Here is a 16,950-nt window from a genome sequence, read left to right as displayed (position 1 = left end):
GGGACCGAAAATCGGCCAAAAAATAGAGTTTTCACTAACCTTCTATTCTTGTTTCGAACATAACTGCCCACCTATTTACAAATTTTCGTAGCTGAAAATTACCAACTTTTATCATTATCCGACATTAAAAAACCGAAACTGTGCGCCTGGCCCTTTAAATTGAGGGAACACGGCGCTGATTTCTGCTGTTCGGTACCCGGAACTACGCGCTCGATCGACACCATTTTAGTTTTGTTTGAAAGAGCGCATTTTCAGCTGTCTTTTTTTTTTTTATTCGGTAAGCAACGTTGCGTGTCTGCTTAGCTCGAAATACAGGGCCTCAAAGATGAACGACAGCGCTCACTGCCATTGGCTAAACCGCATACATGACCAGAATAGCACTTTCCGGTTGGCTGGAAGCCCGCTGCGTGCGCGGCCCGACGCCATTTTGAAAAGGGTTACCGCTGTGACACCTCGGAATCAGCAAACCAGTGGTGTTAACTTAGCGACGAAGTCGCTATATTCAGCATCTTTCAGTCGTGCTAGCGACAATTCGATCTCTTTGGAGTCTTAGCGACTTTTTTGAGGACTTTGAAAAGTTGACGTAGAGTGTGCTAGTTCAAGTAGAGTGTAATAGAATATTGGGAAACTCTATGAGCACAGGGCAGTGCTTGGAACGCGCTTCGAAAAGTGAGGCCAAAACAGGATCACACCGCTTGTGGCGCTGTGATCTTTAGCGTGCAATGTGGCCGTTCCGAGCACTCCTCCTGTTCCAGTAAACTCTAGGACTATGTGTAGTATACCAGGACGCTGGCTCTAGCTTTATTATGCCTCCCAAATATGAACAGGATTATCAGAAAAATTGGGGATATCTGCCCAAGTTTAAAGGCTGGTTACGTCCTGTGGAGAAGGAAAGAACGAAAGCATCATGTGCCTACTGTATGAGCGAATTCTATGCGAAGCTTTCCAATATAAAAAAGCATGCCAACACCACCAAACACAAGAATTCATCCAAACCATACTGAAGTTCTCAGCAGAAGAAACTGCAGTATTCAGCCGCAACCGAGTCTTCCTGCGGCAAAAGTGAAGCCGGTCTCTGCCCGTTCATATGTAGCACACAGCATTCCTCACCCCTGCTGAATCGCCCACAGTTGCTTGTCCAGGCCAGCACTGAGCAGCGCAGTCCGACACTAGAAAGTATCTTCGTATTCCAACCGTTCACTTCACTTGCCACCGCAGAAAGCAATTTAAAATACTGTTTAAAAAATAGCCCCTTCATGTGTTTTATCCAGTCGAAAACTACGAAATAAAAGTAATCATCAACATCATCACTTAGCGATTTTTGGCTAAAATTGGCAACTTTTAGGAAGCGTCCTGGTGACTTTGCCAAAAAAAAAAGTTGACAGCACTGCAGCGAACGCAGTCTGCAAGTGTTGATCGTATCGCCATGCCTGGAAGCGCAAAGAAGTATCGCACCGTGCATGCATTTAGTGAGCGGAAACGTAAGGGTCGCGGGAGGAAGGCTACGAAGTCGTCAAAGCCCTTGGTCGACTCCGAGGAACGATGCATCGACGCTTCGCAGCCATTCAGCAGCGGTGCGACTGAGCGCGTTGCCTCCGACAGCGATGATGGCAGTACCAGTGCTGCAGCGGACTCCGGACAACTACGAGTCGACACACCAAGGTGTTGACAGATGCCGAAGTCAAGAAAATCGTGCCCGTGAGAAAGCAACGCTCAAGCAGCTTTCATCGGCACCGGCAACTGCGCGGAAAATCGATTCCTTCACCGCAAGTTGCAGTGAGGCATCGAAGCTTGACTCGGACCACGCCACCTCTTACCTAGTTATGCATCTTGATGTGTTGAACTCGATAATGGGTGTCATGTGCTGTAAGTCTGCCACGGACTGGCTACGATAGTCAGAGGGGATCGTGACTACACACTTGCCGTCAAGGTAACAGTGCACTGCGAAACGTGCGGCGAGATCGCTAATAAATGGATTTTGTCGCGCGCTGACAACATAAAAATGTCCAGTTCGTTTCAAATAAACCTTCTTGTAGCGAGGGCGATGGTGGCTATCGGCAACGGTCAAACGAAAATGAAGGATATTTTCGCGACAATGGGCATCTCGCACTGCGGTATGCACCACAAAACATACCAGTGGCATTTGAAGAATACACTGGCACCCGCTGCAACTTGAGCGGCGCAGTCCGCTATGAGCGAATGCGCAAACAAAGTTACGGCGATTTACGATGACTTGTGCTTTGGCCACAGGGGAAATATTGCCGTAAGCTACGACGGCATGCGGATGATGCAAGGCCACTCTTCTCACATCGGCGTCGGCATTGTGACTGAACTGTTTAGTGGCTCCATGTTGGACTACGTCGTTCTGTTGAACTTTTGCCTCGGCTGTGAGGTGGGCCCAAAGCCTAGTAGCGATGGCTACGAAGAATGGAGGGCAAACCACAAATGCCAAAAAAACACGAACAGCAAAGCGGGGCAGATGGAAGTGGAAGGCGGCCCTTATTCTTTTTCAGAGGTCGCTTGAACGCCATGGCCTGCGCTACACAACTGTGTTGTGTGATGGCGACAGTAGGACGTTTTCGGCCTTACAAGAGGCCAAAGTGTACGGTTACGTGGAAATGCAGAAAGAAGACTGCACTAATCACGTGCAAATACGGATGGGCACTGCTTTGCGGAACCTGGTGCAGATGCAGAAGTGCGAGGGAAAGAGAGGCCTTGGTGGGAAAGGCAGGCTGACAGACGAGCTGATTACCAGGCTGAGCACATATTATGGCAGAGCACTGAAATCACACGAAGGTGACGTGGGGGAGATGCAAAAGGCTGTGATGGCCACGTGCCGCCACGTCCCCTCCGACTGATGAATGCTCGGACCACAGCTTGTGCCCAGCTGGTGAAAGTTCGTGGTGTCGGCACAATGCTGCAAAAGCAAAGGGACAGCCTGACCCGAAGCACGCCTACAATCTACCGAAGGATGTGGCCGAGGCACTACTGCCGCTTTATACCCGGCTTTCAGAAAAGGCCTTGCTTGAGAGGTGCCAACGAGGCAAGACACAGAACTCCAACGAGAGCCTGCACTCAGGGGTCTGGAGTTTGGACGCCAAAGAGCATCATGCATCCCTGTACGCTGTTGAAGCCGCCGTTGCGGAAGCAGTGCTGCGCTTCAACACAGGCAATCTGCACTCAACAACAGCAATTCTAGACGAGATGGACATGAATGCGACAGGCATTGGCTCCAGGAGGGCCAGAGAAAAAGACCATCAGCGCAGCATCAGCTCCACGAAGAAAAGAACAGCCTCATTGGAACTCCAGAAGCTAGTGAAGAGGAGGCATGAGCGCAGGATGCATTCGGACTATGCTTCTGGTGCATTTTGAGGTGGTTTTGTTACATCTGTAGTAAAAGTTTGTGCCAACGTTTTTTCTCAATTTCTCAAAACAACAATTTTCATGCGCTTCCCGTGATGGAGGAGCAATATTTCTTGTTCTACTTGGGTTATTCTATGATCTTTTTTTGCTTTGGATAGGATGTGTCGTAAAGTAAGTTTGGTTCCAATAATTTCATGAGAAAATTTTCTACATGGAGCTTTTGTTTAAAATGTCAATGAGGGCATTTTTCACGTCAGGTTCAACATCCCACAACTTTGCTTCTAAATGGCTTAGAACAATGATAGATACGTTACGACACAGTTTGAACATCCTGAACGGATTCTATGGGTTGTACGTTGCTATGCAAGGTGTGGTTAATTAGCTAATTAGGCCTTAATTGATGAAGTAGCAGTTCAAGATACCTTGAAACCTATTTGTCACAGCAAAAAAATAATTACATTTTTGAAATCAGCAGTAAAAACTACATTAACTGTCCAAATTTCACCGAGGTACTCTGGAAAATAAAAAAGGTTTTGGAAAGTGTAGCATCCCCCCTTAAGGGCAATTCTGGAGAACGGCCACATGTCTTTGTGTAACTTTTGCCCCATGTTATATTTGTTAGTCAAGAGCCGAGTACACTAAAGCAAAATAAGAAAAAAAAAGAAGAGCAACAGTAAACTGTCTGGCAGCCAGGTCGCTTGCGCGCTGCCAGTCCTGAGCGTTTGCGAATGTGTGTTGATGGTCGTGTGTGTATGATGAGCAGTGTTTCAACAGCACACATGCGTGCCTCCTTCTTTCGACCCTGCATCGGTGGAAGCAGTGTCGACGAAAGGACTTCATCGGGGGGAGGAGTTTGTTGCATGACAGCAGGTTCGCAGACTCCGTCGGAGATATATTGGTGTGTTCCCCGGATACCTTCACACCGTTTCCTCACACCTCATGAGCCGGAGGCCGCCGTGTCGGTTGTTACATTGATGGTGAACAGACCGTCGCTCTCCCCTCGAATGGTTACAGAAAGCAAGAGGTGTTTGCCTGTCATTGTGCCTCTTGCATTCGAACCGAGCGTCGCTGTGCTTCTACTTTTGACACCGGGAGCTGGTGTCTTCGAAGCCGGGGCTGGGTCGCGTGATCGCCGCAAAGGCGAGAGAGCGTTATCGAAGCAAAGCAACGGAGAGTCTACCCCCAGCACCCAGAGAGGCAGGCTGCTCGGAAAAACTGCTTGTATCCTCAAACGGGGCTGCGGACCTGCGTTTCGGGTTGCGTAGTAAAATAAAGACCCTTGAATAACCTTCACTGTGTCCGAAGTCTAATACATTCCCAACAGTCTGCAGAAGTCCTTTGCTTCCGCGCATCCGGGGAGCTGATGTATGCTGTGCTGTTTATTGGGGTGCTGCCAAAGGCAATAGTGTTTTGTGCTGTTTTATATCGAACCATGTGTATTCTGCCGTGCAGCGCTCGATGCCTTTGCCAGCTGAGCACACGTGGAGCGGTGTGCTACACGTGAGCGGGCGACCGCAGACGCTGCCCTATGGCTCACTAAGCCAGAACCTGCAGTGGTCTCGACTCCATGTCAGTTACGAGGCTACCACAAGTTGAGCAAATAATACAGAAAGTAAAAATTCCCTTGGAAGAAGCACGACAGAGGAATGCTGCAGTGGTGCTAATACAGCATGGATAAGCGCTAAAATATATTGACACACATGCATGTTTTTGTGGTGACTACGTGTCAGTAGCTAAAATTGCAACACATGTTATCGTAACAGAATAGAGGAGCATCGATTGGTGCAACGAAGACTGCAGCGTCCGGACTCGAGACATTGCACAAAAAAGAGTTTACTTTTATTGATGAGCGTATCACCTAATCACGTTGTACCTCACTTGTCATGCGCGGTTTTTACCTTTTAAATTATTGTTGATCTGAATAAACTTTCAGTTGTGAGTGCAGCGCTGTGTGTGTGGTTCTCTTCTTTGTCTCCGTCTTTTTGTGCGCCGCTTTTCTTTAAACATGTTATCGTTCGGCGCAAGCAGCACCTGAATTTATCGGATATATTCTCGAATTATGTCGAGAATTCTAATCAGATTAAGTGCGCAACATGAAAATCCGCGCATATTCTGGAACTTGCACGAGGAGCAGCAATAATGCTCGAATGGATGACAATGCAAGTATAAGAGCCGATGCATTTTCAACCAAGGGACAGATTATCTGCCACCGACGACTGTGCTCACCGCCGTCAGGGCACTGCGAGCCATTTCCTTTTGCAGGGCACAGGTTCGCCCGATAAAGAGCTCAAACTTCACCGGTTTGACATCTGCACTTTTCATTGTCACAAGCAAGTGACAATATGCGCCTAGGCTTATACTGGCGTGCCTACTTGTCTACCCTTTCCCTGGTGACCATTTTTCATCGTCCAACAAATGTTACTGCACTATCGTTCGGTGCAAGGTGCACCTTAATGTATTTCATGCCTCTGGTATGTTTCTGACAATTCTAATTCAAGAGGGTGTCCAACAGAAGAGCGGGAATGAAGGAGGAGAGCCTGACTAGGCTCGTTCAATCCTTTGCAGTTAGCCACATAACGTACGTCGCGGCCTTCCACAACTGGAGGCCGAGTGAACGTAACAAGAGAGACGCCACCATACGCAAGGTGTATAAAGCGGCACTCGGTCTCCTCGGGAGCACGAGCACCAAAAAATTCATGGCGCTGGGAGTTCACAACACGCTGGACGAAATAGCCGAGGCACAGAGAACGGCGAAACTCGAGCGTCTCTCTGAAACGAGAACCGGAAGACAGATACTGCGGGACCTTGGCCTCGAGCAGAGGGAAGGCAAGCAGCAGAACGACGTACCTATACCGGATAGCATCAACAGAAAACTCAGGGTCTGCCCGATCCCGAAGAACATGAAAAAACCCAGCACAACAAGGAGCGGAGGTTGGCAAGGGCCAAGGCTCTCGTGGACCTTGACGCAAGAGAAGAAGGCGCCGTCTACGTGGACGCGGCAGTGTACCAAGGAAGCAGCGACGCACACGCAGCGGTGGTCGTCGGAGCATCGACTGGTGCAACGAAGACTGCGGCGTCCGGACTCGAGAAGCGCACAGTGCGGAGGAGGTGGCCATTGCCTTGGCCGTCTCCGACCCCGAATGCACTACAGTGCTGTGTGACTCTAGAACAGCAGTGAAGAACTACGCCAAGGGTAGGGTATGTAATGAGGCCGCGCGCATACTGCGCCAGGTCGAAGACATCGGACGCAAAAGTGCTGCGGTGATCAAGTGATTTCCGGCCCACGTGGGCAGTGATGTGTCGGAACGCGGGAACGCGAAGCACGAGACAGCCAATGCGGCCGCGCGAGGACTAACCAACCACGCAGCTGCAAACACAGCCGACTCGGAGTGTTGGTCGCGGTACAGTGCTAAGGACAGGATAACCACCTTCAACGAAATAGTCAAATGGTACAGACTGAACAAGCAGACTATGCTGCCACCTCACCCGGGGCTTACCCTGAAGGAGGCAGCGTTATACAGACAAAAGACGGGGAACCCCGGTGCTAGCTAAGCACGTGTGTCCGAGTGTGTACGACAGTGACGTGTGTAGACTGTGCGGGAAGGAGAGAGCTACTGCGGCTCACATCCTTCGGGACTGTAGCGTAAATCCGAGAGAAGCCAGTGAGAAGACGACGATCCCATCGCAGCTAGAGGCTGCAACGAGGATCTACGATCAAGACACACAACACAAGGCCGTCCAGCAGGTCTCGGCACCTCTATAGAGGTAGCGACCGAGCGAAACCGAGGAGAAGGGGGGCGGCGGCCCTCTCGGACCCGCGGAAGTAGCTCGGGAGCAAGGCCTCGAAGAGCACAACGCACGAGACTGACAAAATGGTCGTGTCGCGATGAAAGCTCGTCCTCCCTGCGTGGAGGGAGCCTCATCATCTCTACGGGCATTTTCATAAAGTTGTTCTCTCTCTCTCACAATTCTAATAAGACTGCCCAAGTGACGCGAATAGCCGTGTACCTTCTGACACTTACGCAAGTGCCAGCAATTAAGCTAGTGTGTGCAATGACGGAAGTGTCAAAAGCCAACACACTTCATTTAAGGAATGAATATCAATGACAGGGAAGAGGGCTTGCTATCATTTTGCTCGGAGTGTTATTCCCTTTTGCTGGGCTCAAGGATGACAAACAAAAAAAAAATTTCATTCCTTTACTTATGCTTCGGCTCTACATGAGCACCATGAACACAATTTGCCCATGTGTATTAAATACACGCAAACTCGCAAGTGAATTGTGCGCGAGGCTGAACTGAAGGGAGAAAATGAGTTTAGTAGTAGAGGAGTCGCAAGACTTACTCTTAGCAGAGGGGACAGCAGCAGTCATGCCATGGCCATTTTCACAGGCTTGACCCGGGGGTGCTCCAAGACTAGAAATGTACACACATCATGAGATAAACCTACAGCTTACATGAAACAGTGTCCCCAAGTGCCTTAGCCGAAAGACCTTAAAGAAAATACTGAAACAAGCAAAAGAAAACACTTCGGAACCCTTACCAACCACATCCCTTGTTGCACTGTTTCCCCCATATGCATCTAGCTGAACCCCTATAAGGCAGCTACGGGCACACTGCAGCTATGTTGAAAAATACTCAAGAAAGTTTCACAAGGCAGTTTCACTCATAAAAAAAGTTAACTTCTATAAGTAGAATGCAAGGGCAGTGGAGAGGCATGCGCAGGGAAGTACGCACGCTGTCCTGCTTGAGAGTGAGTCTCGATTGACACGTTTGGCAAGAGCCTGCTGCTCAAGGACCATAAGCCCCTCCTGGACTTCTGAAGACACCCGACACTATATCACCTATAGCTGTGGCTCCATGACAATCATGATATACAGGGTGTCCCAGCTATCACGCAGCACGATTTAAAAAAAGAGGAACGGCGTTACGCGAATCAAACCTACAGCATATTGTTCCTACTACACTAGAGTAGCCACTGCTATTTTTTTCGTTAATGAGGTTTAATTAATTAGTCATAATTATATTTCTAACTCGAGAAGTACTCGCCTAATTGTCAAAATGTCAATGAGGCGTATGTAGGCATGTTCAAATGGCATCTAACTGCGCTACTTTCAACAATGTGCTAATTGCGCGCTCATTTTTTCCGGCTGATAAAGAAAGCCCGCTAAATATGAAAAATAACACGTGACTACGCTCCCACCCGCAAAGGAAACCAGCGGCCTCAAATAAGCTTACTGCAAACAACCGCTTTGCCTGTTGCCTGTTGCGAAAGACAGCGTTCCACATTTTGGCAAGGGTACAGGTCGGGCGCCAGCGATATGCGTGCAATTTCGCCGTACTATCGAACGGATTCAATCCGTTCGATAGTACGCCGCAATCATCCATATCTCACGGCCTACTGTTCTCATTGATAACGCGGCAGGTGTTCTGATTATGGCCTGACTCTGTAAAGCCAAGCGGTGCGTTTCTAGGCCGGGGAGTGGCAGATAGGGCGATGAGTTGTTTTTTTTTCTGCATTTTTTCCTTGATACTGTCTGCCTCATAGGGAGCCTGTTTGAGGGCGCTGGTACCCGACGCGCGCAACACTCTAGTCACGTGCAACTTTTCATATATCGCGGGCTTTCTTGATCAAGCGGGAAAAATGAGCGCGCAATTAGCACGTTGTTGAAAGTAGCGCAGTTAGATGCCATTTGAACATGCCTACATACGCCTCATTGACATTTTGACAATTAGGCGAGTACTTCTCGAGTTAGAAATATAATTATGACTAATTAATGAAACCTCATTAACGAAAAAAATAGCAGTGGCTACTCTAGTGTACTAGGAACAATATGCTGTAGGTTTGATTCGCGTAACGCCGTTCCTCTTTTTTTAAATCGTGCTGCGTGATAGCTGGGACACCCTGTATATCATGCATTGCCAAACCTGCAAAAAAGCTTTTAAGTTCAAAACAAATCATGATTACAGGCATGCTGTAGAGGGCGATTGCAAACTAATTTTTATCACCTGGGGTTAACATGCACATGATGGGACAAATTTTTTTTCATGTTTTAGCATGCAAATAGCTGAGCTCATAACTATTAGCCCTTCATAATTGAGAAACCAGTGTTGCTGGTTAATGCGAGCAGAATAGTTTGACAACTTGCACTTCTCGGGAGTGGATCTTCACCCACTGGCATCAGGCAGAGTAGATCGAGCAGAAATTAGCCGGCACTGCCTGCTTGTTGGCTGCCTGCAGTCACATGACCAGTGTTGAAATTGTCAAACGAAAGGAGCGTCTTCACGCATGCATCACCACGGTAGCTTTTTCTATGAGCTCACTGAATCAACTTCGATGTTTAGGAAGAGAAAACCTTGGCAACTGTGCCTTGTTGCGTCACACGCTAGCACCGTCTGATGACAACTTATTTAGAGCTTGACTGCCATTAAAACATACATTTGACGCAGGTCGTAGCTCCCATCCATCAGACGACCTTTAAGAGGATCACATCACGTTGGAGTCCCGTCCTAGGCATCTACCTCAACTGTGGAGGGTTCCACGTTTGTTTCGAGAAAAAGCAAAATCAATGCTTGAACTTAGTACAGACAAAATGCTGCCGATAGATTGCCTGAAGCACGAAACTTGTTGGCCAAACAATGTCCAAGCCCTAAGACACTTGCCGAACACAACACCCAATAGTGAAGGTGCTCCGAGATGAATACATTTGCACTGGTTCATGCCCTGGCAGACGAGAACAATGAGCTTGGAACAGTGCAATTTCAATGAGGACGGCACAACGAGATGCTTCGACGATTAACCAGAAATAATGTCATCAACGCAACGTACAAGCCTCTGGAAACCGAATTGTCATGCTTCCTTGTGAGAATGGAAGATGGTAATGGAGAGGGCGAAAAGCAGTTGCCTTTATCAAAACACGAGACATCAACAAACTCAAACCGGTTTTTTAATGCCTTTTAAGTACCCGAATGGGACTCAATCAAGGCTACTATCAGCAACAAGAGACATCAAAGAGTGTCAGTGTCGTCATAGAAGTTCTCCTACAGTCAGCCCTACACATAAGTTCACTTCATGCACAGAAGAATATTCTGAAGCCTTTTTGTAGAAGCTGCACATATCAAAAGCACGGCAAGACAATGCGCTTGACTTGCTACAGCGGATGCCATGCACAAAGCGACAAATATTTAAAGCTTTATGAGGCACTTACACTATTTTCCCTAAAGACTAATGGGGATATTTAGAAACCAACTGGCACAGCATCCATGAAACCGCGATTGAGACTACGAGCTGGAACAGTGGGAGTTTTACATACATGTCACCACCAACCGTGCACACAACATCAATGCAAGATTGAAAAGCACTGTGGGCCATTCTAGCCACTAAGACTGGGACATTCTATTTTGCCATGTGCATGCCACAAGACATAATGGGAGCGGAGCCATAATGGAACTGGCAATGAGTTTCGACAAACGGTGACTAATATCGGCAATTGTGTGAGCCTAGTTTGTGCTCGGAGCGCTGTCAAGCAGCACACTAGATCCACAGTAAAACGTGCTGCTGTCAGATTAGCATCAGAACCTCTGCCTAATCACAAATATTTTCTTTATGCACATGAGCTGCTCCGCTCTATGGCCATGTAGCATCCGTACCGAAGTCCGTCCGTGTCATTCGATCTATGCCATACATGCTCACGCATTACGCTGTCTCTAATGTAAGGCTGAGCAACGGCGGCCGGGTCAACTACAACTGCAGTGAACATTAGCCGAGTATCTAAGCAAGGCTTTCGCTCCGAAGTGCCATGCAAACGACGTAACGTCAACATCGGGAGTCGTCAGAGAAGAGGCTCGGCGAAAAGCCGCGTAACAACAAACGCAGAACACGTACTTTTTCCCGCAATTATTATAGTTACCAGAGTCAGTTAACGCAGATAGTGTCGGCGCCACGTCGCATTGGCAGCGCCTACGCATTTCGGCGCTTCTCGTCACTTGACCGTGTCTTCTCTTGGTGCGATTCACACATAAAACCACACAATGACTCGCAGGCATAACAACCGGGCTGGGCGGACGCGCACGAAAGACACAAATGAACCGTCAGCGCGCAAGAACGCACGTGTACTCGCCGTGCTAGAGTGACCTAGCCGTGCTTTGTTTCTCTATATCAGGGTTACCAGATGGCGCGAACCTTAAATCGCCAAATGGAATCAGTTGATTCATAAGCGGTCTCTTTATTTTATTTTTTTTTTGCCTTTGCACAATTAATTTTCAACAAAAATATCTGCCTATTAGCTTGCTGTCTTTTTTTCGGTCAGCAATGTTAGCCTAAAAGGTGCTTCTGCCGGCGAATAGATGCGAGTGAATCAGTTGTATCGGGCAATATTTTTTTTCTTTGCAATCCAAAATGATGATGCAAGGACGGTAGGTTGTAGAACGCATTTATTGTCGCTTGACAGCACAATGTGACTTTTTTTAAAAAATAAACTGTAAATGACACCCTTTCACCGTTCATTACCTATCACCTTGTGCCTGGCACAGCATAGCCACAGCTGCTTTTACGCCATAAAAATCAGCATTAACTAACTAAATAACTTACAGAACCTTCCTCGAAAAACGGAAGTGAAAGTTTATTAACAAGTAGATATTACGAAAACCTCAGCACACAAAACCTCTGCAAAATATGCAGGTGTAAAACTTAAGACTGTGATCACATGTAATTATAGTAGAGAAAGGTAAAAGCTTATTCACAAATACACAGTCACATATCAGGTAGCCATTTACAAAGAACTCATTGAAATAAAGAATCCAAGAAAAGAGATGAAAGTAGGCAAGAGAAAGAACTTGGGCATGGTCAGCTGATTGCTGAAGTACCCATCGATCAGGGGCGCCAGGTGGTCAGCAGTCACGAAGCTCCAACGAACATCAAGTCAAAGTGAGCAGCCAGGATCATCTCTACAACCTTGAGCTCATCAGAGGACTCGGAGCATGGCTCCGTTGGTCTTCTCTCCACAAATGACGCCATCCGCCTCACAGACAACGCTCAAAATCTATGGTACCAACAAGCATGCTGAAACAATCTGTGCAGAGGACAGAAAATATATTACCTTTGAAGTCCGGCTCCTCACATTTCTTCTCGTAGTTCTACTTCGCCCACTTGGCCATTCTGGAGCTCCTCTCAGGGCGTGGAAGATATACGTTTGCGACCGTCACGAAGGAGGGTGCAGAGCTCCGCGATCCATGAGATATTACGCATGGGCCCACGAGTACAACCCGTGTTTTCGTGGTAGTGTGACTAGAGAGCGGTTTGCCCCGTTGCGAAGGCGAAGACCCCGAGGACAAGCTTGAACCGTTTAATCCTTGGCGAGCAGAGAGACTCTGTGCTAGAGCACTTGGCTACGACGTAGATGACAACTCAAACGGGCAGAGTAACGTCCTCAAGCTCGGACCCAAAACACACACTGCCACTGCTCGTGAAGAAGCGCAGATAAATAGACCCAAATCTCATGGTCAAACGGCATCGGATGTGTAACGACACAAACAGCTTTCAAAGTAGAGTCAAGCATGGCCGTTGAGGATGCAACTGTGCATAGCACCCTGTTTCGTGTAGCCGTGCGAGAGGGCACCTAAATGTTTCCTTCGTGCGAAAGCATTATATTCCCAAGAGGCAGAAAATTTCGCATCCATCTGGCAAACATTAACATCTGATGGTAACAAAACCCGTGTGATCACGTCACACTTGCATGTGAATTAAAACCCACCTGGCCCAGACACTGAAAAAGTGACCATTGCATAATTAAAAAATCTAGATAACCAACGGTCAAAACCGACCATTCAAATTGACTCTGTTCAATTCAAGGATTGTACCAACTGATCCCCTCATGTGACAGTCACATGACCAAAACCTCAAGTTGCACGCTTACAAGACCAAGAGATCATGTGACATTGGACCTCGAGGAATGAGAGAAGAGAATTTAAGGGCTTGTTTTTCTTTGTTAGAGACAACCTCGAGGAAAGCCAAGAGACAATGAAGTCAAGGAAGGTATATAGGAGATTATTTGTAGTCTTCCAATAGGTGTGAAAAAATTAAGTGGACGAAAAGACAACTTGCCGCCGGCAGACACCGAACCTGCAACGTTTGGATAACATGCCCGATGCTCTACCAATTGAACTACAGTGGCTGTCGTTCTCCTGACAACTTGTCGGGTGCTTTTGTGCATGTTAACCGGGGAGAGTTAGTCAGTGCTGCTCGCTGCCATGACAGCGAGTGTGGAACACTCTTTTTTGCTAGCTGGCGTCACGAGGCACGCAATCTTTTAATGAGCTGGCAGCTGACCAATGAGCCCTTGCATACTCCCTGAATACGTCAATTTTGCTGGAACGAGACCCTTGCTATGTATGAGTGAACAAAAGGAGAGAAATTAAAGAGTTAATTTATTAGTTAGGCACAACCTAATGAAAACCGACAATGAAGCGAGCTGCATTGTAGTTCCTTCGTCCAGCTTAATTTCTTCATATTTATATTTAAATTACTACTATGCAGGTAAGACTACAAATAACATCCCCTATATCTTCCTTGGGTTCATTGTCTGTTGGTTTTCAGTAAGGTGGTGTCTAACAAAGAAAAATTTGGCGAAGCTTGCAAGAAGTCGCACAAGGCTTGAAAACAGCAAAACTGGACAATTCTGAAGTCTAACCTGGTTGCTGCAAGGATTTAGCTAGGTGAGTCACGACACGGATATCCAAACTCCAAAACCGAGTGTTCGCACCTCTCATAGATCGACGGGCACGTCGTCGTTGGATTAGGGCTTCCAACGCTTCTGGCTCTGCTCGCAGCCGCCGTTGCCATTCCCGTTCCCTAGTATGGCACCTTCGCACTAGTCGTGCCAAGCCTTTTTATCTTTTTATGTTATTATTCCCATTATTTCCCTCTATTTACCTCTCTTAGTGAACCAGTAGTGAGTAGTGGGATTTCCTCCTCTTCACCATCATCTCTCCTCCTCACGCTCACTTTCATTTCCCACCCCCTTGCTACACTACACTATAAAAGGCAATGCTATGCTCTGCTAGCGTGCCTGGTTAGCCAAGTGGTTAGGATGCTCGTCTTCAGAATGAGGGTACGCGGGTTTGAATCCTGCCATGTGAAGAATTCTTTTCAGCAAGCATTTTTCTCTTTCTTTATATCTTTCTTTCAGTCTGTTTGTTTCTCTCCTTTTTTCTTTCTCTGTCTCTGTGCTTGTTCTCATGGTTATTACAGGCCACACCATAGCGGCGAGTAGTGGGATCTGCCCAAATTCGGTGGCACACACCCATTCATGTTGATGATAGTTTTTGATGTTGATTATGATAGTTTTATGTTGATGATGATTCATGTTGATGATAGTTTTAACAGTTTCACTGTTAAAATGAGCCCTTAAATTCTATTCTTTCATTCATTCATGGCAATAATTCACAGCACAGTTAGTAAGCATCTACAGTATAGTTGGTGAGGTGGAACCTTACCAAGTAGCCCGATTGTCGACCTTGCTGTCATAACAATAGTCTCGTTCCAGCAGACTTGACGCCTTCATGTAGTATGCGAGAGCTAATCGGTCAGCTGCCAGCTTGTTCAAAAATCACGTAGCGCATGATCTTTTAACGAGCTGGCAGTTGGCTACCATATCCCCCCCATGTGGCAGAACACTGCAAAAAGTGCACACGCACCCCTTTAATGAACAAGTTTCTGGAGGAAAGACAGTTCGAAAACAGAATGTGAAATAGTCGAGGCGTTTTTCATAAAGCAAGCATGTGATAAGCGTGTCAGCTGTCCATCTTTGGCATTACAAGGAAAAGAAGTGGCATTTCTTTCAAGGCATATTGACACGTGAATGGATTGATTTCAGCAATGTCATGTTTGCACATACGACCCATGCAGTCTTCTGTATGATGATGTGTGCATATGCGTCTGAGGCGCAGGACATAAACACTTGTTCACCTGAAATAAACACTACTTGGAAGTTCAGCGCCAGTCTTGCCATATGTGTTTCGTTCGTCTTTGTCGTATGCACTTTTCATGTACCCTCTAAAGAGGAACCAACTCACCCACATCAAGGTATTGTCACCCCTTTGTTGATCAAACTCAAGTGGGTCTATGTTGGGCATTAATGTAATGGTGAAAATGGCGTTTAATTACAATCACATTCATGTTTCGCGTACATGTGTGGCCCTCGTTTCTTTCCGTCGTGACAAGACGTAAGGAGCCACTGTGTTCTGCAAGCACATTCATATGTCACACTTGCTGGCGCACCACATTCCGGGCCACACACTCAAGTCTGGGAAAACTGGTGCAGTCACCAACCAACACGTGTGGGATCTGCATTCTTGCGGATGGAGTTCACAACAGTTTCTTTTCAAGCTTCCATCAGCTAGCCTGTTGGGTGAGGAAGCCACTAGCTGCTGCACACGTGAAATCAACGGGGGTCGTTAAGCTGTCCATTTCAAGCAGCGGGTGTCACGGTGCACACCAAGGCACTTGACAGAACAGTACCTTGAACCACAGGAAACGCAGGTGTAGTTCGACTGAAAGCCGCAAACGGCACAGAAGTGCCTCGGTGGCAGCTTTGACGGCGGTACGTTTGCATGACTGTAATTTGGCGGCTCCGGATTGCTTGCTTGATGCTCCTCTAAGAGGGCATTGAAACTCCTCTTGAAGCGCACCTTAAAGGGCTCACCTTTGCTTCTGCGTTTGCGCTTGGCTTCAAAAGTTTCTTCGAACTTTGGCGCCTTTTTTGTGCATCACCAGATTGGCATGGGGGTCGTCGTGGAAGTTGTCGTGTTCGAGGCCGTCCACCGCTTTCTTTTGACGGCGCACTCGAGCTGCAGGGTCGAGCACTCGGCGCATCTCTTTCACGCGGCCCGACTCGCGTTTGTCAGCAGCGCTGAACTGGTATCCGCTCAATTTATGCGAGCGCCCTTCCTCCGCGGCGAACAGTTTCCGCTTAGCCATTTATAAGCAGTTCACAGGCCCTGCTGTAGTAGAGTCGCGTTCCTGCAACAAACTTTAGAGAACGGTACCTTTCACCACTTTCACGGTAGTAGCAGTAGTAGAGTGTACGCAGGTGTACGCGGTGCCTATTTCGTGGTCCAGACTACAGAATAAAATAGCCTTATTTTGTGGACTAGACAACAAAATAAAGCTCCCCTTTATTTTGTGGACCCAGGGTGATAGCGGTTATCGAGGCAGCCTACTGGTAGCCTTCTACCAGTTGGGTGCACTTATAGTACACTGTACTACTGCTGGAGAGTGCCCAAAGCATAGAGTTAACTCTATGGACCAAAGCGCCGTCTCCCTAGGCCCCGGCCTCTTGCGGTGAACTGCCGCGCCGCTGCTGCGCCGGACCCGCGGGCTTTCTACGCTCGGGAGCGCGCGGAAAGAGAGGAGCGTCTGCTACGCGCTGTAGTTTCTTGCGTTGAGTTCAGACCACGTGGTTCAGACGAAGGGCACTTGAAGTAGAAGTAACTTCAATAATGTGGTGCGGCATGTGGCTTACCCATCTTTATTTTGCCTTAGTGCTGAGGCAGCAAGAGAATGCAGATACTCATGTCAAACGGCATCCGCGT

The 16,950-nt window shown here is 47.6% G+C and overlaps 1 protein-coding gene and 1 pseudogene across 1 annotated transcript; one reads left to right on the top strand and one right to left on the bottom strand.

The window, feature by feature from the left end:
• Nucleotides 1-3,522: 3,522 nt before the first annotated feature.
• On the top strand, nt 3,523-7,286 carry LOC119391685 (uncharacterized; annotated as a pseudogene).
• Nucleotides 7,287-14,791: 7,505 nt separating this feature from the next.
• On the bottom strand, nt 14,792-16,424 carry LOC119390787 (zinc finger HIT domain-containing protein 1-like). The gene is given in 2 exon segments (XM_037658485.2): nt 14,792-16,119; nt 16,121-16,424. Coding segments are annotated over 2 exon segments (522 nt in total). The 5' UTR covers nt 16,337-16,424; the 3' UTR covers nt 14,792-15,813.
• Between the last annotated feature and the right edge of the window lie 526 nt (nt 16,425-16,950).

Source organism: Rhipicephalus sanguineus, chromosome 4 (genome assembly GCF_013339695.2).
Source record: "Rhipicephalus sanguineus isolate Rsan-2018 chromosome 4, BIME_Rsan_1.4, whole genome shotgun sequence".
Classification (NCBI taxonomy): domain Eukaryota; kingdom Metazoa; phylum Arthropoda; class Arachnida; order Ixodida; family Ixodidae; genus Rhipicephalus; species Rhipicephalus sanguineus.
This window is presented reverse-complemented; position numbering and strand designations above follow the sequence as displayed.